Source organism: Thalia democratica, chromosome 1 (assembly GCF_965202585.1).
Source record: "Thalia democratica chromosome 1, ktThaDemo2.hap1.1, whole genome shotgun sequence".
In the NCBI taxonomy this organism is placed as follows: Eukaryota; Metazoa; Chordata; class Thaliacea; order Salpida; family Salpidae; genus Thalia; species Thalia democratica.
The window spans coordinates 68,824,717-68,849,067 of NC_139165.1; the positions used below are offsets into that span (position 1 = coordinate 68,824,717).

The 24,351-nt window shown below is 25.0% G+C and overlaps 1 protein-coding gene across 1 annotated transcript; it reads right to left on the reverse strand.

Moving 5' to 3' along the window:
- Positions 1-1,740: 1,740 nt before the first annotated feature.
- Positions 1,741-16,878, reverse strand: LOC145849484 (integrator complex subunit 9-like). Its single transcript, XM_082954472.1, has 20 exons — positions 16,691-16,878; positions 14,573-14,655; positions 14,343-14,470; positions 14,215-14,278; positions 14,079-14,141; positions 13,916-13,999; positions 13,516-13,571; positions 13,334-13,420; positions 10,057-10,180; positions 9,582-9,671; positions 8,166-8,322; positions 7,836-8,016; positions 7,675-7,778; positions 7,118-7,135; positions 5,701-5,829; positions 3,991-4,280; positions 3,450-3,554; positions 2,606-2,698; positions 2,279-2,332; positions 1,741-2,215 (listed from the first exon to the last, which is right to left on the reverse strand). The coding sequence occupies exons 2-20, from the start codon at positions 14,579-14,581 to the stop codon at positions 2,102-2,104; spliced, it is 1,950 nt and encodes a 649-aa protein (XP_082810598.1). The 5' UTR covers positions 14,582-14,655; positions 16,691-16,878; the 3' UTR covers positions 1,741-2,101.
- Positions 16,879-24,351: the final 7,473 nt, after the last annotated feature.

The window sequence follows — 24,351 nt, forward strand, 5'->3', positions numbered from 1 at the left end:
AAATACAAAGACTTAAATAATACTTAAACTATGACTACGATTGCAAATTATCGATATTATTTAAGGTAAAAGCTTATGAAATATTTGTATTATAAAGTATTATACAAATAAATAAAGTCAAAAATAAAACACCGAACAAGGGTAAGGGGTAACAGTAAAAAAAATAAATAAATGAAAAATAAAAAGCCACAGACCAAGGTTTAGGGGTAGCAATGATAGCTAAAAAAAAATTAAGAAAAACTAAAAAGTTACCGACCAAGGGTAACAGTTAAAGTAAAGAAAAAAAACTTATAAAAAAAGTTCAACCCTAGCAAAAGTGTCCCTTCGTGTAATAGTGTCTTCGTGCATAAGTGATCCTTAGTGCAAAAATGAGCCTTCGTGCAAAAGCGTAATCGTACAAAAGTGTCTCTTCGTGCATTTTTGACACCTACCCGGGTAAAGGAAAAGGGTATAAACACAAAATAAAGAAATTATGACTGAGCTTTTTTTATAGCTCAGACTGACCTTTAAATATGCTTCTCTTTAAAATGCAATCTTTAAGAAACTTATAAAAGCAATTGTTAAATTCCTTGGTCGTACTTATTTAAGTTACCGAAAAAAAGTTATTATCCCTTCAACTTTTATATTAATATACAGCTGTTATACTCGTGCCTTTTTCGTAAAGAATTTTCAAATCAATTCTAAAGATCGTTTTTATTGTATTTTTAGAGAACCTAAAGTTTTTTAGTCTGGTTTTAGTCATTATTTTATATAATCTTTTAATTTGACAAAAAATTAATCAGAAAAATATTATCAACCTAATTATCAGACTAAAGTAAAAAATTAAGAGTACTAAAAATTATAATTTTTTATGATCTTATTTTTAAAATTAAATCATACACATAAATTTTTCTGTATTCTATCTATGTAAATTTCTGTATTCGATCTGATGCTATATACAAGTTTATATAACAACATTAAACACAACTTTCTGATTTTAGTTTAGACCAGTTTACATAATAAGTATATGTACTTATTCTGCTTATTTTATTCTCATTTATCACTTTATAATCTAAATTTTAAACAATTTACAGTGTTTAATGTGCGTTTTGTGTATGCTTTAATGTTGTCAGATACTTTTTAGTTGTTGTATATTTTACATTATCTATTTTTAACCGTTTTTTGTTTACTTAGTTTTACACTATTCGAATTTGACTAATCCATAATTAATGTAACTATGCTTTAAATAATTTTTTTTATACGGGCAGTGATGACTGTTTAAGACAGACTCAAGGAAAAAGCTATTAATTTGTATATTTATAAACGATATTGATAATTAACACAAATACTATTGTTGATACTTTTTGATTTGAACTTTTTTACAATTCTACAAGCTATTAAGTTAACAACTTTCGCATTTAGTAATTTACTTGATGGGTCAATGTTTCTTACGGCATTTAGTTATAAACGTATTTTACTAAAAAAATAATATTGAAAAAATATTACAGTTGCCATTGAATAAAACGATTAACAATAGAATTTAACTTTAAATTTTATATAAAAATACATATGAAAATATATTATTAAACAAAAATACATTACTATTAGGACTAAAACATTTTTTAAAAACAAAACAGAACTTAAATCAAATAAAACAAACATAAAAACTTTAGTAAGTAGAGTTTCATAATCATTTCAATGTATATTATTACTAGTTAGGAACCATTGCTTTTGAAGACACTTTGATTACCTATAAACTGTCTATGATAAACAAAATAACTAATCAACGACTTAACTTCGACAAAGTATCTAAAAAAATCTTATCAATTAGTAAATAAAAAAGTAATATTATATTAAACATAAGTCAGTTTAAGGTTTTAGACAACTTAATTCTAATATAGCATAAGACCAAAATTTTCAATGATAAAATGTTTCTTTTTCTCATATATTATAAATACATTTTAAAATATTTCAAACAAAAAGTTATACTAATGTAAAAATAATATCACTACAAATACCCGATCGTATAGTTCAATTTAATTTTTTTATTTGATATCATTATTAAAACTAAAATAATTTATTTTATTTTCTGATTAGAATTTCCTAATTTTACAAACTCGATTTAATTTTCACAAAATGCTAAAAGTTTTTCTGTGATTAACTTTCTGGTTTTCTCATCTTGACTGTGGAAAGTAATTTTTGTTTCGTCTTCCGCACTTTTCAACGAAAACAAATTCTAAATAAAACATTGGTTAAGAGAGGTTTACTGATTGACTGAAGAAGAAAAAATCAAACTTACCGTTTTTATTGTTTTATTTTCTCTGTCTAACTCTGGTTGCCCAAAACATTTATCCTAAGTTAAGTTTATCATTACTACATAGCAAATACATACAAAAATTAACTATTGTTTTAACAAAAATACTACTTACTAATATCTGATATACTAATATTAATTTCAAAAGCATGTTATGTTCACAACAATGTAACTATTTTGGTAGTTTCTTAACCGTAGTAATATTTCATAGAACGGTTTAATTATAAAGTTAGTTATTGTATTGATATAAAAATAAATATCCTAAAAATATATTATTCTATTTAATCTGTAAAAAATGAAACAAAAACTTACTTTTTTTAAACTTTTGAAAAGACTATCTAGCTCTATCTTTCCACAGCAAAGTAGCTTATTCAAACTAATTTGCACAATTTTTGAAGATTTTTCCTGAAAATTTAAGTAGGTTGAAAAATTAACAATGTTTAGTGTATATGTAATACTTTTGTTTGATTAGCCTTAAACCTAAAAAATTAGTGAAAAGATATATAGAACGAAAAATATACAAATTAGCTCTACAAATTATAAAACACGTTTAATAAATCTGCGTAAAAACTTAACAAGATAGTTTTTTAACCTGTAGAACTTTATAAAAATTTAACTTATATCTTTATGAACTTAACTTGTTTTCTACTATTTTGTTTTGTTTTAATGGCATAAATTATTTTAATGGGTTAAAGAGATGTATATAAACGAGTTTTAAACAGATAAAAATGTTTTATCTATATAACTTATTAAGTAAAAATAAATGCTTAAACTTATAAACAACTTGTTTAACTTAAATATTAAAAATGGTGCTTCTTTAAATAATGTGATGTTTTCTTTTGAACTTTATAAGACTAAATTTGGACTAGTATTATCTTAAAATTGAAATTAATAAGGAATAAACTAATAAACATATAAAATTAACCAGTCCGAAAAAAAAGAATCATTTGAAAACAAAAATATATATAGAGCAAATTATTGACTGCTAAGTGTAATGTACAAAGTTTCTGTAGATATTAATAATATTTAATTTTTATATAATAAATCATTATAATTCCACAATTATTTAATTTAGACTTAAAATATAACGTAATAAAAATGTCAAAAATTTGCAAATAAGCATTCTTTAAAGTAAATTTTACAATTGAAAACTAACAGGTACAGACAAGGTATGCTTATTGTCCATTGTGGTTATTTGAGCGGTCATGGAAGAAAGATAAGCTCCTGATGAAGTCATTTTCGGTACCAAAGATGATGCTAACTAAATTTTTATAAATACTAATAAAAATATGAAAAATACGCATTTTAAGAAAATTACAGACAAGATTTATATAAAATTCTCAAACCAGTCTAGGACACAGTCAATTTATTACTTGTTATTTTTTTCCCTGCACCATAGTTACAAAAATCAAACGATGGTTTAAAAAATCTACAAGTTTAATGCATACTAGTTTAGTTCAAAGCGCTTTCAGACAACAGTCCGTCTTCAGTGAACTTATGATAAACTCTATCATAAGTTTATCATAAGTTCACTGAATACTTAATAAAACTTACACAAAAAATTTAGCTTTCAAAACGCTTTAAAAGCAATAATTTTTTTTTATGTCTTAAAATAAAATAATTCCAAAGATATTTAACATAAAAATTTTGCATAAAAACACAAAACTTCAGAAAAAAGTAACTAAATATGTCCACACCTCGGGTTGCAGGAATACTTTTTCGTGGGATCGGTTCAAGTTCACCTTGACGACGGAGTTGGGGTGAACTGCATGGGCGTGCGGAGTGTTGATCCTCCAGTCGGTCCTATGCTGCCTGTCCGTTGGGGCGTGGAGGTAGTTGGCGGGCGCGAACACCCGTTTCGGGACCAGCTTGTCCAGCATGATGGTGGACGTCTTGGCGTCCAGCCTTTTGTCCATGGGCAGGTTGTAGACGCGGGCCAGGACGGGGTGGAAGGGCGCCAGTGCTTCCGTGTGGGAAAAATTAGGATCTGAATTTTATGGTATGTATTTTTTCTAAACTGATAATGACAGTAATATAATTTTTACATTTATACTTATAGTGTGAAAGCTAAAAAAAAAACAACTATTATCTTTAGTTTACATATAATTTATGAACATGCTAAAATATAACGAAATGCTTTAACTTAGTTAAAAACTATAATTTACTTAAGAACTATCTAAAACTGTAATTTATATATGAAAGTATAAACTTATACATGATTTTTATAATTTACTATATGCTAAAATTTTAAACTTAAAACATGTGAAACATTTTATATACATAATTCAAAGATAATCTTTATAATCAAAAAAAGTAACTACAAAAGACCAATTTACACAAGTCATTTAAAGAAAAGATTTAAAAAAAAACTTAACCTTTCACTTAAAAGATTACTTAAAAAAATAGAAATTAAGAATTAGAAATACAGAAATTAAACTTAATTTTTGACCCTTATATCAGGGTTTCTTAAAGTTTGCGAAGTCCCCCTTTGGAGCCGATTTAGGCTATCAGGGGGCAATAACTAGAAAGAAGGCAAACATTAATTATTTAGATAAAATTCAAATATCTAATAAAAGGGTCAATTTATTTTTAAACTTACACGAAACAGGCAATCATGAAAATGAGTTTGGGTAATCCTGGTTTACTTTAATGTCTAGGTATACTATGCTATAAAATTAAGCTGTACAAGTAAACACTGGTTAAGACACAGAAAAAAAAACAGCATAACTGATAATCGCTATTATGAGTTAAATCTTAGACGAATAAAAGGCTGTTTAAATTTTAAAACAGTTGTAAAGTAGTACCTTTTTTATGTAACTTATGCTTTGCTCCTATTTGTTATAAAAGTATAATCAACAAAAACATTGGTGTAAGTCAACAAAGCCGAGGCCTGGACTTTCGTATGCCGTGAGACAAGCTCAAGTTAACATAAAGTTCGAATTGGTATGATCAAACCTTATGTTAACTTGAACTTGTCTCACGGCATACAAAAGTCCAGGCCTCGGTTCTGTAGATCGAATTGATATGATCAAACCTTATTTAAAAAGTATAGAAAACTATATACAAATTTAATAAAAAAAAATATTTCTTAGTTCTAGTTTTAATGTATTTAAAATTAGTATAAAGGTTGAAAAAAGCTTTTGCAGCTAAGTTCGTTTGACTAAAAAAAAATACATAAAACATATATATTTAAGGTGATTTACATTAAAACAAAGCACAATTAATTTGAGTACAGTTTTAAATACAAAGCATATACTTTCTACTTCTCTACATAAAATTATCTATCCTTTTATAATAATTTTTTTTAATCAAGTGTGATGTTGTAAGTTATAATGCAAATTAACATTGCTTATGATTTTAACATTTTGTTAGTAATTCAATAAAATCTTTTGAAAAAGGTGACTGACCAATAAACGTGATTGCGTTATTGGTGTTTTTACCCCACATATTCATGAAGTGAACTGCATCTCCCATTCTCAGTGAAGGATGACTCGCAAATACGAGACAAGGTTGTTTGAAGTCTTCTGTTTTACCATCTTATTAAAAATGTTAAGATGTTATACGGTTAAAACTATTTTGTCAATGAATTTTTAAAGACATAAATAAAACTTTTGTTATGTAAGAACTCAACATAAAAAAATTGCAATACATTGCGTACAGTATAAATTAAACAGTATTATTGAAAGAATAAAAACTAAATACTTTTTTTTTAAATCTAAGCAAAAGTAGGTAAGCAAGTTTAGCATAAATTATATTATGTCATTTCTAACAATTTAACCAAAATATTCAAAATCAAAAAATATCACTGCCCTTACTTTAGAGTTGCTCTGTTATTTACAACAAAACAAAACTACAATATATATGAAATTAAGATTAGTTCAAAATTAATTAGATTGACCAATTTATATATTTCATTTAATAAGAACTATTTTCGAATTACATGAAAAACTATTTTAACTTTCTACTGAAATTAATAAGACTGACGTTACTAGCATTAATGTTATCTTCTAATATTCAAATTGGTGGATAAAACTACTAAACACCAAACATTAAATTCATACCAAAACATTTCAATAAACTTTTAAGTTCTACTCAACTACTGTGTAAATTAAAAAAAAATTTAACTCAATTATTGATCACTGGCGTGAATAGTAAATAGCAAAGTAAAATGGCGCATTGAACGCATATTGCATAAAATTTCAAAACTTATACCAAGTATTTAAAATAAATACTTAGTTTAAGGTTTATTGAACAATCATATGATCTTAATGCTTCAAAAGTACAAACTAAATAAGTTCAAAAATTTAAAAAACTTCTATTAAGTGCAAAAGCTAAAAACTGTTTACAATTTAAAATGTTTGCAGGGTTGTCAAAGGTTTTTTGTAAATTTCTTCGAGGTTGTCGGAATTTCCTCCAGATTAAAAAAAAACGAGTTTTTTTGTTAATTTTAGTATAAAATTAAATTTAAGTTAAAAAAATGTCTTAAATAGTATTACAACATTGAAAAGATACTGTAAAGATATTTAAGTGTGTTTTTTAATGAAAGAGATTTTAAATGATACAAAAATACAATCTTTATGATAAATTTTTGTAGTTAATCAAATTTCGTAACTTTACATTTAAAAAAAGTTTTAAATTCAAGGTTTTTTAAAGATTTTTGTCCGAAATTCTTGGTTTATTAAATTAAGGTTGTTTTTTTTCGAAATTTCTAAAATTCCATGTATTTCCAGGATTACAGGTTTATTGGGAACCCTGTATATATAGATAAACATTATAAAAAACTGAAACACGATTTATACATAATTCTTGTAACGTAAAACTCACCTTTTCCAATGGTGATCTCTGTAAAAAATAACACCTTAGTATTTAAATCATATAAAGTAATACCTTAAACTTATGCCATTAACTTATTTTTGTAATTTACTGATAAAATGTGTTTAGTTCGCTTGTTAGATTTTCTGAATTTTTTAATAAAAGAAGTTATACATTTATGTGATCAATACAAAAATTGCTTAAAATAAAAATAGCGAATACTGACATTTTTCAAAGTAAAAAAGACTTTGTTATACCTTCAAAGTGGCTGTATTGACACTTTTGTATAGGTTCTATTTATTTCATCTTTTAAGTAAAACTACGATATTAAAAAAATTAAAACTTTTTTTACTAATATTATTGTATCTTATCTAAAGTTGATATTAGGCTACATAAGGTATTTGTTCAACTAAAACCTTTCTTGAGAAAAAAAAATTCACTTGTCTACGTTAAGTTAATAAACAACAGTATACTATTAAAAGCTACAACAGTAAAAAAATCTAACACACAATGTTACTTTTGTAAAATAGTACCATTGAATTTTTTACCCGGATAAAAAAAATACTAACCTTTAACACTAGCCTTAACTTTAAGTTTACCCAATTCAACAAGTTCATTGTGATGAAACGGCGGTTGAGGCTGGTATGCGTGATTGTGCCTTTCGGCTTGAAGCCTGAAAGAATATTTTGTTAACTTAATAAAATAACCACCTATAATTTCAGAAAACTACCATTCCGCATATATTTGCGAGAAAGAGAGGCATCCTTTGGCGGTGGGCGAAATGAAGTAGATGGTAAAGTCCCTGTTGCTATCAATGACGCTCGACTCACTCAAGCGTGTAATGAGGTCGAGGACGACACCACACGGCTGCGTTGGCACCAACATGTTTCCTCCCCTGTCCATCGTCACTTCTGTAATAATTGAAAACACAATTAAGTTTTGTCTACTAAGCAATAAAACTGGTAATAATAAAAAAATTAAATAATTATATACCAAAACTGTATTTTGAAAAAAAAAGTTACAGACATCTACTGTATAAATAAATGAAGTAACAACTCACTCAAACTGTCGATGAAGGCGTTAATGTTGTGATGCACATCGGTGCCATGGGCTTGCGTCATGCCAGCAAACAGTAACGCGTCGGCATTGCACAGTGGCTTCTCATCGATGAACTGTGGGTGGCTGATGAACTTTGAACTCGACGACATGTATGCTATCTGTTGGCAGAAAATATTGGTCTAAATTTTCGGTGCTAGTTTTAGTAGATGATTTTAGTTTTGTGACTACCTTTCTACAACCTTATAGCAATAAAAGTTAGAGGAATTCTTAAAAAACTAGAACAAAAATTTAAAACTATTGAAAAGAAAAAACTTGTTGTCCTGAAACAAAAGTACATTTACTCACATAATTTTTGAATCAGTATAAATTATATTACTTAACAAAATCATGAAATAGTTTAAATACTTGAATAGTTTGTTGGTAGTAGGATTTTTTTACCGGACAATGATTTAGAAGTTTTACATTAGTAAGTATCTATAATGATCTTTGACTACATAGCAGTCTTTTTCTTTTCCAGAAAACTATTTCTATTTTTTCTTTATTGCATAATTCGAAAAACTATTTTTATTACATTGATTTTTAAAGTTTTATATGATCTTTTACTTTAGTTATAAATACCTTACTATCAGCTTACATACAAGGTGGCCACTGGTTTTAAGAAATTTCTTCCAGGTTTTCTGAATTTCTTCCAGGTTTTTAAAAGTACATGTCTTTTGGTCTATTTTTAGTTTAAAGTTAAGTTTAAGGTAAAAACTGTGTTAAATAGTATAACAATTTTAAAATGATACTGTAAACAGCTACTTTAAATGTAAAAAAAATTGATGATGTCAAAAAGTTTTATCTATATGATAAATTTTTTGTGTCAAATCAAAATTTTACTATTTAGCATGTAAAAGTTATTTAATATTCCAGGTTTTTTTGGTCTAAATTGTCAAATTCCAGGTTTTTCCAGGATTTCAGGTAAGGTAGCTACCCTGTGTATAGTACATTTAGTTTATCAAGCGCATAACTAATATTCTATATACCTAGATTTTATTCCAATAGCCTTATAGTACACTTTTAATGCTTTGTTTAGAATAGAATTTTTTGTAAAAGCAAAAAATAAAAATAGCATTAGATATTATTTGTGTTTATTTACTTGTGATGTTTGCGAAGGCATGAAAAAAATTGTAAAGTAATATGTTTTTTATAAAACTTTATAAAATTTTTGATTTAATTGTAGATATTTTTAGTAAAGTTTACTATTTTTTTTCACCTTAAGCAGAATCTTCTTTTATCAACAGGCTAATATTTAATTGTACATGTATTAGGTGTGGAGATGTCAGCACATGCTTCAGTAACAATATAGTATTCAAAATAATTTATGGTTAAAACTTGTCGTAAACACAAAAAAAATGCTATAATTTTTTTATTTCACCTTTTCAAAATCTGATTGTATGGTCCAATTGCAACTACCAATTGAATAACCCGATGGATGTGCTGTGATTCTCAGAGCTCCAAATATTTCCTGATTAATATTTTGTTTTAACGATTAAAATTGTAGGTAAATTTACAAACTACATTACATTTTCTAATGCTTAGTTTTTGTAATGGAATATTCACATTTTAAAACAACTAGAAAAAACTTTAAACAGAAAATTGTATAAAAAAACTTGTTGAATCGAATAGGTTGTAAAAACAGAAACATTTGATTTTTTATTGAAATAAAACTAAATATATGTACAACTATCAGCTAGCTTGAAATTTTTTTAAATAAAATACTCTTAGAAAACAACAAATTTATAAAATTATGAAAAATAGTGTTATTAAACAAAATATAACTCTAATGAGTAGAAAAATACTAAATTTATTTTAGTGTTACAATCTAGTATACGTTTACAAACTTAACTGACATAAACTTCATTATAAGTTATTGACTTAATCTTTTGTACACTTTTGTAAATATCCTCTTTACTGTAAATGCTTCTCCACGAAGGAAAATTGTTTTCCCATTTTTGCAGACAGTCAGGTAGTGTTCTAAGGTTTAAACAATGTATCATAAAACTAAGATTATTTATAATTTTTTGTTAATTCTTTTTGTTTTTCCTTACTTATACCTACAGGGTTGCCACTTGTTTTTCAAAAATTTTTGTAGGTTTTCAAAATTTCTTCCAGGTTTTTAAAAGTACACATTTTGGGTCTATTTTTGGTTTAAAGTTAAGTCTAAGGTAAGAAACTGTGTTATATAGTATAAAAACATTGAAAAGATAACATAAAGCTAGTTTAAATATGTTTTTTAATAAAAAAATTTTTAATGATGACAAAATTTTTTTATTTATATGATAGATTTTTTGGGTCAAATTGAAATTTTACTACTGAACATGTGAAAACTGTTAAAATTCCAGGTTTTTTTCAAAATTTCTCAAATTCCAGTTTTTTCCAGGTTATTTTTGCCTAAATTGTCGAATTCCAGGTTTTTCAAGGTTTTTCCAGGTAAAGTGGCAACCCTGTACCTATAAATAACAAAAACTTACAAAACCGTAGAAATGTATCATATTTTCAAAAAAAAAAAAAGGGAAGTCTTTTTACAAAAGTATTCTGTAAATATTAATGGCTATGTAGTATTAAATATTTTCTAATACAAATTATTAAAATATAAGTAGTTTTTCGAAAAAAAGTATCATAAAACATACCTATAAAAAGAATTAATAAATTGTAGTGGTAAACTTTAGAAATAATAATTTGTTATCTGAGTGATGAAAACAAATATCTATTATGTAAATATTCATAAACGTAGTTTTATAGAAAATCTTGTTGAACTTTTGCTTAAAATTACACCAACATTCCCACCGGTTTAGCTCTAATAAAAACCACCTGCAATCAATACAAAACTTGTGGTGGAAAAGTGAGTAATGTGAGCTAGTGGTTTTTTAAAATTAACCTTTTTGTTAGAAAGGTTAATTTTTTAAAAGAATGGTTTGGTTTTACAGGTAGCTGCTGTTTCAGCTTAAACTTTAAAAAAACATTACGCTGACTTGAAATAAATTTCAGTGGTTCGAGATTTTTTAGATATGGAGCAGAACTTAAACAACATATTGTATAACAAATAGAAAAAAGTTTAAAATTGATTATGTACTGTACATAAACAGAAATATTAAACATAATCAATGACCGGTCAAATATAAGATCTAGTATAAAAATAATTCTAAAAGTTCAAAAATTGTTATGATTCAGTCACAGAAAATTTAAACTACTTCAAATGAAAAGAAAATGAAACATCATTAAGTACAATTAACAAAACCATAAACTTGGAAAAAAAAACATTTCAATAAACGCAACCCATTAGGTAAAAAAAATACACAAACAATATGATAATAACCTATTCATGTGCAGTTCTTAGATATAAGAACTGCAAAAAATCTTCAAAATGCAACATAATAAAAATTATATTGATCTTTCAAAGTATGCTTGTAGTTCGAAGCTTAAATACATTGATATATAAATCGCTTGGGAGAAGATGTGAAGGAACCCATGTAAAGACAATGGTAACAATCCGGCGTACATACTGTAAATAAAAGAAACTACTGCTGTTAATTTTGCGTTATAAGACAAAAACTGTTTTAAAAATAATAATGATCTCGTGCTAAACTTTATACATATGAAAAATATTAGCAAACTTAATTTAGCTTTAAAGTCAACTCAATAACTTTCTAACAATAACAGAAATATTTTAAAACTTTGTAGTTTTGACTTGTTGTTTTAAGATTTGTATTAGTATGTCTTGTACTTATTTAAAACTTTATGAAATTACATTGTCATGCTTTTTTGTAGTTTGTTAAGCTTTGCAGTGTGCCTTGTTTTTATTTTTAACTATCAACTACCAAGAAGCTGACAAGTTCTTAAAATTAAGTGTAGTTGCTATTGTCTACGTTTAAAAAATAAACTTTTAATTAAGCCCACCAAAGTGGGCTCAGTTACAAAATAAAATTTGCAATAGTTGTATAAACATAAATATTTATTCCTTCGATTATATTTTGATTTATACTGCTGTAAAAATAAATTATACCACCAAAGTAAATTCAGCAACAAAAATAATTATTTGGTTTTATTAAAAATAGTTTTATATATAAACAAGTTTTGAATGAGAAAAGTAAACAATTACCTGTTATATAATACTTTCTTTTAACAAAACACTACTTTTCTTTATGAAAAGAATTAAATTAAACTAATTAACATATGATTTTGATTAAATTTTGATTAAATTTTGATTAAATTATGTATGTTAATTTATAGTTTGTTTTACAACTAGTTGTTCTAATTAATTAAATATGAGCATTAAAATATAAAAAATTGGCTGATTATCCAGTATCATTTTACTAGTAATAATAGTTTTCTTATAAGTAAATCTGCTTGACTCTGATTGAAATACAGATTTGTCTTTAGCTGTTTTAGAAAACATTTGTAATTCAAATATGCTATTTGAAATTAGTAAAAACCTGTACATGTTTAATAACTTGTGTAAACACAATTATTGGAAGAAATTACGTACTTCAATTGTATTTAACAAATCGATTTTAGTTTTTTCTTTATCTTGTTTCAATTAATAGTTTCTTTTATAGTTTTATTATATTCAAAACTTTTTTCAACCTAATGTTTAAAAGTATTTTAGTTTTAAAAAACTATGGAGGAAATGAAATAATTTCCCTTAAATAATTTTCAATTTTACTGTATACTTTTAAAGTACTTTGGTAAAAATTCATCATTGTTTTTAAAAGGTGATCACGTTGCAATAGACAAGATTTTTTACACAATTAGTGCATAGTATTCTAAAAAATTAAAAATGAGCAATTCATCTATATTTTAAAACTCTAATCAAAACTGGCCAAAATTCTTATGTTTAATTTCTTTAATTGTATACATTTTAAATACTATTGGAAAGCTTTGACTTAAAGTATCATTTATAAGCTTTCACTAGAATTTAAAGTTTAATTTAAAAAAAAGCTCTATTGTTAATAGTTTTTATTATTATTAAATTTTAGTACATCTCTTTTCAATAATATATAATATCGATTACTGCCTATTTAATCATTTTAAAAAAGTATTACTTTAAATGTAGTGATTATAAAAAACTAAAACAATCAATACTATACAAATTACTATAAACAAAAAACATATTAAATTTCGAGTAACTTTTTATTTGATGGATGCTTCCACATAGAAGACTGCACATCTTTGGGATACTTTTTGCAGTTTTCCACCAAATCTTCCATCAAAAGTCTAGAAAACATCAAAAATTTTATATAAATTTTTAATATATATTTAATATAAAACATTATAAGAATTTTTTTCTTAAATATAAAAATAGAGCTAACCTTCCAAACTCTTTTGTTGGATCAGTTGCAAAAACTTGTCCTTTAAATCCAGAATGCTGTTATAAAAAGATATATTAGTCATTAGAATAACAAAAACATAACTAAAAAAGTAAAATCATATTTAGTAGATAATGGCCTTAATAGCCACCTATAAAAAATATACAAAATATTTCTTTCTTATTAATCTTTTTTATAACTTGATTCACGAGATAGAAAGTAAAAAAAATATATTATACTTTAAACAAACTGGAAACCTAAATTATTTCTTTTAATACATGTTGGAGTTTTATGTAACCTTGAAGTCACTTGTTTATTTAGAATCTTTTACTACAAATAAAATTTATTTACTCATATTTTCTTCGGATAAATACTTAAATTATTTCTTTTAATTAAATCAAACCTCAGTTATGTATGGAAGGGCATCAATGCTTTCAAAATTCGAAACCAAAATTATATCAACTCTAGAAAAATTGATAAAATCCATCTAAATTTTTTTTTTAGGCTTTATCATTAATTTACTGTATATTTTTTATAAACATTTACTAAATTCATTTTCAACTTACTTCAGGTGGGTTAAACTCTGGATTACTGTCTACAAAAGAGCGTTTGAGGATTTTCTTTATTTCCTGTATAAAAGTTATATAATAAAGAATCTTAAGTATTCTAAACTAAATATTATAAACTCATAAGTAAACTTACAAAATTACATAATCCAAGTGTTTCTTCTTTACCAGGAATATAATCACCAACTAAGGAGTTTAGTCTATAAAAAAATATGAAAAAAGTAACAAAATTCAATTACAATTGAAATAAACTTAAGTACTAACTTTTTATCTGTTGTTAGAGGAAGGTAGTTATAAACTGGTGAATAGTCAAGACAGCAGTCAAGCATGATTGTGCAAGTTTTAAACTTAATGACAAAGCATTTAGTTTGTTCACTTGCTGACAAATTTAACTGAAATATAAAATTATTATTTTTGTTTTTCAAATCTAAGTAAAGACTTTTAAATATTGATTTTAAAACAAGTTCTAAAACTAAAAACAATTGATAACTTACAAGTTTCATATTGTCCTTTATTTTTTCAAGAAGGCAGTCAAATTATAAATGATGTTTTTATCAAACCTTTTTTGATAAAGGATCTGAAAAATTTTAAGTTTTATAAATATCTTACTTGCACAAAACAGAACTGCACGGCTAACAACAACAATACATGTGACATGGTTTATTATTTTATACAAGGTTTAAAACATTAAGTCAGAATTTCGTTTTGTTTTTAAGAAATAAAATATAAACGTTTAAAAGATAATAACTCTACTCTAAAAATTCAAACATAAAAAAAAACTAGAAAAGCTACAAATTACTTTCTGACTATATCACTTGAAACAAAGTGATGTAAAAAATCGAAAACTTTTTGAAAACTTAAAAAAAAACCTAGTTTGTATTAGCAAACGTTATTTTAAACATCAAAGCTTTGTTTTAAATGAATTTCCTCAATAGAAACTGAGTAAAGAAAACAATATTTTCTAAATTATTTTAGTTGAAGTAGTTTTACTTTAACTCTTACAATTTTTTTTTCTTCTGAATTTTGTTTTACTTTGTTTTAAAGTTATTTCAATTTTATAGTTGTTTCGAATTCACATATTTATTCAGTTTAGAAACAGGACTGTCACTCTTTGAGTCAAAAAACTGTCTTGAGTGACCTTAAACTGTTCTGAGTCATCCTAAGTTATTTCAAATGTTTGGTTTTATCTTTTAAATATTAATAAAGATTAAGCTCGTCAACAAAACTTGTTTCAATATAACAAAATATTGAAACTAAATCAACTAAATTTTATTCAAAATCTAGATTAAAAATATGTCTTGAGATTATTGATAAAATCTAAAAATACCCTGTGTTTTTCATAAAAACACAAAACTATGAGTTTTAATATAAAATTGGAGATATCCTGATATTTATAAAAAGTTTAAAATATTATGAGTTATCATGGGTATGTGGCAAACCTGTAGATATAAGCAAGCAAGAAGTTATCAAAGATTCAAATAATGAATTTATGAAAAATAAGATACCATTTTTATACCAAGTGTGTTTGTGTATTTGGTTTGTAATCCATATTAAAATCAGTTTTAATTTCAAAAATGATTTTACATCATGTCTTACTATTAACCAAAAATAACTATTATTCAAACAGGTTCGTTAGGGTACTTATAAAACCAGTGACCTTTGAGTTTACAGCTCAAAAAGTTCATTTATGTGCTAAACATCCCAAATACAACCAGTAAAAGATTTAAGATGATTTGAAGAAATTTTCATGCTAGCAAATATTGATTTTTTTAAAACAATCAAAATGTAAAAAAATGCGACATTAGAGTTTTCAGCTTGATTTATTTTTCACATGTGGCAATTGTCACAAAAAAAATATTGTGCACAATTTATGACTATTTAAAGAAACTTTTATGAAGGAACTTCTTGATTTTAGGTAATTTTTATCTTTTTTTCTAAGTTTTCTTCAACTTCCTGCTATTTTAAACTTTTGTAACAAGTAAACTAAATAAACAAAACTAATCAAAAAATGTTCTTATAGAGTAGAAAAATTATAAATATTTAGTTTTATTTAATTATTAGTAATTAAAACTTTAAAGTAATATTTATCTTGTTGATTCTTGAGTAAAACATATCTTAGTCCAGATTAAAATACTCAAAGATAGTCCTGCTTTTTCTAGTTCATGAGAATTGCTTTTATATATCATAACCAAGACAAGATAAGAATTTAAGACCACATTGGCTATAAACTCTGGGAATATAATAAGTTTCAGAAGATCTTGTTAAATGAACTGTAATTATATTAAAACAGCAATACAAGGCTAGAATTTAACCAGTAGTATATCTTTTTTGAACTTAAGCAAAAAAAACTCCTTAGTCATATATGTTTAACATCTAATATTTTCTCTGCTATTTTTATACTTTGTTTTGTTTTTTGGTACATGAGTTGACCACTGGGTTTCAATCTTGCAACGTCCAACTCAAAGAGTCTTAAAAACAGTTATTAGGACACCTATGCCATCAGCCACACTTTATGCTAAAACTTTTAACCTAACTTTTTTTTAAGCACCTTATTACTCTATTCTTAAAGATATAGTTTTACAATTAAAATGTACAAATCAAATTAGTTTTACCTCTACAAGCTCTATCCCAAATCAGCAAACCATACTTTTTTAAACATTAGTCTAACTCATTTCCTTTTTTTATGGTAGAAAAACAGACTTCCTCTTCCCTCTACAACAGGGGTCAGCAAAGTGTAATGCTAAATGCGGCCCTCAAAGTCAAAATCTGCGCCCTGCAAGCTCCTTTTCATTCAGTAGTATACACTTTAAAAACAATAAAAGTAAAAATTTTGTAGTAAAAACTTACAATTAGGCTCTTTATAAGTGCTCTAATAGTGCTATATTTATTATATTTTATCTTGAATAATATTTTTCTACTGATTACTAGAACTTTTTTTAAAGTGCGGCCGCAAGCAATTTTTTCTAGGAAAATTGGCCCGCGAGTTACATAAGGCTGCCAACCCCTGCTGTACAACAATAAACATAAATGGTAATAAAATAAAACTAATAAGAATGCTCATGAAAATTTATGTATTGGAAAGTTTTTAATTTCTGTATTAAAACGTTTTGAAAAGCAGTTCAGTAATTGGAATACTTTTATCATTTAATCAATTCAAATTTTATAAATTGTTAATTTCTCTTGTGATTGTGTACATAACTCCAATTTAAATATTTATTCTGTTTTTTGTCATGTTAATAAAATTTTAAAATTGTATTTTTCTAACTTGGGTATTACCAGAACATAGAATAGTATATACAAAAAAAAAATTTCTTTTAATCTTGAAATGTTTTTAAGTTTATCTGGAAATGTCATTAAGTTTAAAAAAATTAAGTTTACCAATTGATTCCTTCATTTCGCTTTTTAGAATAAAAGTGTATCACAAAATGTTTATCTATACTACAGTTTTGTCTAAAAAACTCCAAACTAATTTTTTTCTAAAAAGATTTAAAATTTTTATAAAATAAGTTAAAGTGAAACAAGAAATAATTGAAAAAAATGTTAAATAAAGTTATAAACAGTATCTCCTCCAATAACTTCAGTTAAAATTTTTTGACCTAGTAAAAAATCTTACTTTTTTGCAAACTTTTAACAATTTTTAACTTTATTACCCTATCGTAATTTAAAAAAAGTATTTATTTCAGTCGTCATCAACAAAGCTGAGATGTTTATGCCATCGATAAAAAACAATAAACTTCACCGCACGATCAACAACAACAGCATCAGAGACAACCTACGACCGGTTTCGTCCTTTTTAGGACTCATCAGGCAGGCTTAGTCGCGAGAAACCGCTGTTGTGAACTTAAGCAAGCGGGCATAAGTGCAAATGCACTGAATTGAGAATGCTCCGAAAATTGGGGCAGCCAAATTGTTCACTGCCCAACATCTAAGACATTGTCAGCTTGACACATTATTTTTTATTGAAGTTCATTGTTTATTATATATAATAAAATAAGATAGACATATTTTTACTCTAGTTTTGATATTTGATTTATTTTAACGTTTTACAAACTAAACACGAAAAAAGTAGTGCTATATACTATATATTTTATAAGTTTATATGTTGTTTAAAAAACTTTAACAAAACATATTGGTAAAGGTAAAAACAGTTATCTTATTTATTGTTTTTTTTTGTAATTTACCAAATATTTTTTAGTTTTTTTCTAAACTGTAAACACTCAGTATTTAGTGAACTATAAGAATAAAAAATTAAAAACATAACAATAATACTAAAAAAAATTAATGAAAACTTTATAACAAAAGACTTAAGCGTTCTGCTTCAACATAACCCAATTTTAAATTGCTATATAACCAAGATCAATTAATGTTTGCTTCACGTAAATGTATTTTCTACAAGCAACTAAGTGTATTTAAACCTTTCAAATAAACATTGAGTATTTTTGATGTAAAATTTAATTTTCTGCTAAAACTGCAATAAATATTAAAACTAAATATAATTATTAAAATTTTTAAAACATAACAATGCTACCTGTTCAAAAATCTCTTTTCATTTAAATTTTTTTCAATTACATTAATATTTAGCTTTAAGCAGTCTAGTTCAGGGTTGTTTTTGACTAATTAGTTATTATTCTATATACTTTAATTTTTAGTTTTATGATTTACAATGTGCCGTAACTCAAAATAAGTAAAAGCTTTGAGTTGAAATATTCGTTTACAATAAGTAGCTAGGAAGTCAAGAATCAAACAAATTCATTCTATTAACAAAAATATACCAACTACTACGTCATAAAATTTGCCTCAAACTGAAGTTATACCAGTTGGCATCTGACCATTTGAAGGTTACTTGCTTAAAATTAACTTTAGTATTATTTAATGAAAAAATCAACCATGAATAAAGCTTACAAAATATTACTCTAGCTAATGCTATTTGTTACAATTTTTCTTAATTTTTGTTATCGTTTGTTAATCCTTAATAACAAACTTTTATAATTTTGATTTTAATAATTTAAAAATAAATTGAAGCTAGAGTTTAAAAAATTTATAGGACATATACTTGGTAAATCTCAAAAAATTGTATTCAAAGAAAGTTGGCTATATAGATGCATTTTTTGCTTTAAGTCTGACTTAATTTTAATACTTCACCTAAAAAGAATTGTTAACATAATATTTCTACACTAAGCAGTTAAAATTCTAGTAAACGGCATTAGTTTACTTTTAATTTAAACGTAGTTAAAAGCAAACGACTTGTTTATAAAGTGATAAATGTAGACGATAATATAAAGTTATATAATGAGTACTGATTTTAATTTGATTATTGTCAGTATATAAAGTAATAAATATTTTTAGTTTATGAATACACAATTACTTTATATATAAGTATTGTGCTTTTTTAAATCTATCTAATAACTTATTACTCAATAAATTAGTCTTTTAGCAAACAATGGGACAACGAAATTGACCCGCAAAGCAAAAGTGTGTGATTCAGATGTAATGTTTAGTTAAAAACTAATGAAATCCTGGATCCCGCTGAGTACGGCCTTTTTTTTGTAAAGATCCGAGTTCGGGCGAATCCTACTTGAAAATCAAGATGTGGAACCGGATCGAAATCTTATAAAATATTTTTTTTTTTGAAAACGAGACTTTGTTTTCAAAAATAAAAAAATAAAACAAATTTATATCAAAAAGTTGCAACTAAGACATCAGTATAACAGATATACCACAGTCTTAGAACTTATAAAATTGTAATGGAAGCAACCCTAAACATGTTGTTTATTAAAATTTCTACAGAACGGAGGACGGCAAAGTGCGGCACACTAGGTATTCTGAGATTTACAATGAAGAGTAAAAAAAAGTGTCTTCGGTATAATAAAGAAAGGATGCTAAACTTAAACTTATAGAATTTGTAAAAAGAGTTTAATAAAAAAGGTCACACTTTAACAAAATCAACAGAGAATAACTTTATTTAATTCAAAAATTTAACTTGCCAACACGAAGTACCAGCCGACCCCTTTAAGAAAACAAATAAATAAGAACGACAGCTTAATTTCACATTTGAGTTTAGAATTATTAGTACCACAATTGGCCATATTTAAATTCAAAAAATAGATCAGAAACGGGCTGGATCACTAATTTGTAGAAGCAGTAGATCTTTAATATTAACATGATTACATAAAAATAAGTTTTGATGATAAATTTAATTTTTAAAATTAGATTTGTTATTTGTAGATACTTTATCAGTGCTTATTTATTACATTTTTTGTTTATAGTAGTATTTTTGAATCGATTACCACAACTAAATTAATTAGACGCACACTGACTTTTAAATATTATAACTAATACCTACAATATTTATTGATTTTTTAAGGCCGTAAATAATAAAGTATACATACGATTAATTTTTTAATTAAACATAATTTTAAAGACTATTAATTTGTATCAAAAAAACTGAATTAAAGCCAAGAGACTTATGTCAACGTAGTTAACATTTCTTAAAGTTTTTTTTCTTATTTCTTATCGTTAGATATAGGCGGAAAAATGTAAAATATTTCTATATATTAAAAAAAAAAATTATTTCATCATAATAAATTTCATATTTTCCAAACTATTTTGTTTTAATATAAAGTTTGAATAAAAATTTAATTTGTTTAATATATCTGAAAAAGAAAATGAAGAAATAATACGAAATAGTTTATGCGTGCCATAGTTCAGGGCTTTAGAACTTTTTTAATATTAATCCTTGTTTAACTTTTTTTAGAATTTGTTTACTGGTTTTAAGTTAACAAGTGATTAATTAATAAATAACAATTAAATATGAAAACATAAAGTGAATTTTTACAGGCTTTTATATTTAAAAGTTTAATATAAGCATTGTTTTTTATACCCACCGTTATAATTTTTTGAAAGCATGTAGATTTTATAGATAAATATTTTCTAAATCTTAAGGTTATAAATTTATGTTTTTCTATTAAAACGTATTTCTAAACACATGCAAGACGTCAAGTCATGATGATCAAAATTTAAAATTGTTTTATGAGCGCAGGTCCAACATTTACAACAGCGCATTTATATTGTGCTAGGCTAGCTGTTGCTTAATTTAAAAGAAAGTTACCTTAATTAAGGTCGTGTATATTGAGCAATAAAAAACATTTATTTGAAGTTTTATTAAGTAAGATGTAAGCACAATTTCCAAAAAATATCTGTATAGACCAAAATATATTAAATATTGTTAGAACTGCTGTAGTTGTATGGTTTCGGAATTTTTTAAATTCATAACATTATGCAAATGAGGTAAAGCAATAATACAGCAGTATATTAAAAACATTTATAATCTATACCCTTATCCCTAATTCACCTTACTCAAAGTTTTAAATATTTACCCTCAACCCTAATTCACCTTAATCAAATATATAAAAAATAAATTAAAATTGAAAGTTTTACTATTCAAAATTAAAAACATATATATATTAGTCAATTAGAAGTACCTTAGATCTGCAGCTGACGAAATGTTGTTTTAATCAAACGTAAGCGAAAAAATAAAATTGAAAAAAAAATGTAGAAATTTAGTGTTAAATTGTTAGTGAAAATTAATATTGTTTAATATCCTATATAATATACTAAGGTAAATTAATTTTTTTCTTTATCAAAGTTTTGTTAAAAAATAAAACTTAACTTTATTGTTTTAGGATTTTATAACAAAATCACCACATAGAATTTTAAGTTAAAACAAGCAAATCTTTATTAAGTTTTCAGAACTTTTTTTGAATGCTAGAAACTCTGCTATACTTTATAGATTTTTTTAGGCTGTATATCCAAAATTCATTAAAAGTTACTCGAGCATGATAACTTAAGTTTAAACAAACTTTAATTTTTTGTTTAGTCTTCTAAACTCTTTGTTTCTAAAGTTGTTGCAAAGTTTATTTATTTAAAACTACACAAATTCAAAATTTTTCAAAAGAAAGTGAAACGATAAAAAAAACATGTTGTTAAAGAAAAACTGAAAGTGTTTTGAAAATCAGAGTTTTTTTTTCCAATAAAAATACTTTTTCTTTAAAATATTGTCGCTGAATAATAATATATAGTTTATATAATAATGTATATAAGTTTATTCATTAATATTTACGCCTCTTGTGTCTAAGTTTAAAGCTAATTAAAAAATTGAATTTTGTACAGTTGATCACAAGAATAAAAAATATCTTCACATTGGCTTTATTAAAAACCTAAGCACTCTCATTCATAACTTCTTATGTGAATTTTTAAAATAAAAACAAATAAACAGTTTAAAAACTCATTGTGGACTTTATAAATTACTATATTTATTTATATATATTTATATTTTATCAATTTATCCTTAAACTACAATTTAAAAAAACTTTACCTAAATAATAAGGTAAATCACAGTGATCACATGATTGGATTGTTGATGTGTTTTTTGTTGTAGCAATGGTGGATACTTATTTGGGGATTTGAGCTTCATGATTTTCCCACACTTTGTAGTTTTTGGTGTTGAAATTTTAACCTTGTGAAATGTCACCATGACTTTTTTTCAATAAAGGGATACAATTAGGTAGCATTTGAAATATTTAAAAGTTTTAAGTCTGCCTAAAATGGTTTGTTTAGTTAACAAAAGTACTAAAATTTGGGTTTTACACACGAATTGTTTTACAAAATTTGTTTTATAAACTTTGCAAATATATATACTTTGTATTGTGCACATATACAAATCTCAGGATGACTCAGGAGGACAGTTTTAAATGTTCATAAAAATTTAAGTACAGTTCAAGATAAAGAAAAAATGAGGATTTTTTTTTTAGAATGAGATTTAATTGATTTAAGTTCAATACTTTATTGTTTTAGATAATCAATTTTGTTCAAGAACATGACTTTTATTGATTTGAATTTTTTTAGCCTTGCAACTATTTCTCCTTTGCAACTATTGCAAGCCTTGTTTTTGTTTTAAATCTGTAAATAATATTTATTATGGTTTAGTTTGAGTTTATATCAAACTATTTAATTATAATTGAAGTTATTAAATATTTTAAGTGAGTGTTTTTTTGTAGTAATATTAAAGTTATTCATCTAAATGTCAAAAAAGTTCAGACTATTTCTATTATGTATAAAATTAACTAACATAATTACATAAAATTATCCACAAATTTGTTTTTTAATCTCAAAAGGTTAGAAATTTTGATTTTGAATCTGAAGAATACACGTATAACCTTTCTTTTAATCATTAAGAAGAAAAATTAACATGAGGTAAAAGTAGTTTGCGCTAGACGCAAAAATATTTTAAAGGATTTAAAGAAAAATCAGTGTAACTCAGGGAAGTTTCAGGTCACTCAAGGCAGTTTTTGGTCACTCAGGACAGTTTTTTAATTCCAAGAGTGGCTACCCTCTCTAGTAAACAAGAAAACATTTTACTTTTAAGAACTTTAAAGTAAATCTGTAAACCTTGAAAAATTTCTAAAAAACCAGTGGCCTCCTTTAAAGACTCATATGAAAGATAAATTTCTACTGAAGTATAAAAAGTTGAGAATGTTGATTAGTAAACAATTATTTTTCTTATAAGAAAAAACTGGACTAAAAAGAAGAGTCTTTGTAGATGTAATTAAATCAGCAGTATATAAACTCTAAATAAGTTTTGATGACTTAGGTAAACTATTTTTTGCCTTATTTTTTTTTTTATAATTTAATGGTTAAAAAAATTATCCTATGAAATTATCACATGAAAAAAGTTTAATTAATTTCATGTGATAATTGATAACAAAACTAATAATTTTGTACTAGTTCTTCTACCTCCTTGTAAAAAATAGAAAGTATCTAATAAAAAACTACACTACATTAAGTATAGTTTATTCTAGCTTTTATTATAGCCATTTTATCTTTATTTTTTTATGCGGATATTTGTAAATAAAGGTGTATATGTAAACATTTGAAATTATTTTCACTCTTTAATAATTTACATACTCTAGTGGGCAAAAAAAAAAATTAAGTTAGAAATTGTTTAAAATATTTATAGAAATATAATTTTCTGTCTAAATTTAATTATTTATTTGGCACTAGATATAGTGTATCTAAAAGTAGCATTCAATAAATCTTACATAATAAATAATTTGTTGCTTTCAAAAGTAACAGAATGTTATTTATCTTCAGGTTACTTCTTTTCAAATGAATTTTTTTAATTTAAAATAAAAGCATTTTAAATTGTATTTAAAGCTACTTATACTGTCAACTTTAATTTAATATTAATTCAACTTACATTTTAACTGATTTTTAG

What these genes read in the sequence shown, in the direction of transcription:
- LOC145849484 (XM_082954472.1), bottom strand. An exon ending in CACTTGGATTATGTAATTTT is followed by an intron (nt 14,142 to 14,214) that starts GTAAGTTTACTT and finishes ACTTTTATACAG; the next exon opens with GAAATAAAGAAAATCCTCAA. An exon ending in CCCTTCCATACATAACTGAG is followed by an intron (nt 13,572 to 13,915) that starts GTTTGATTTAAT and finishes TTTTTATAACAG; the next exon opens with CATTCTGGATTTAAAGGACA.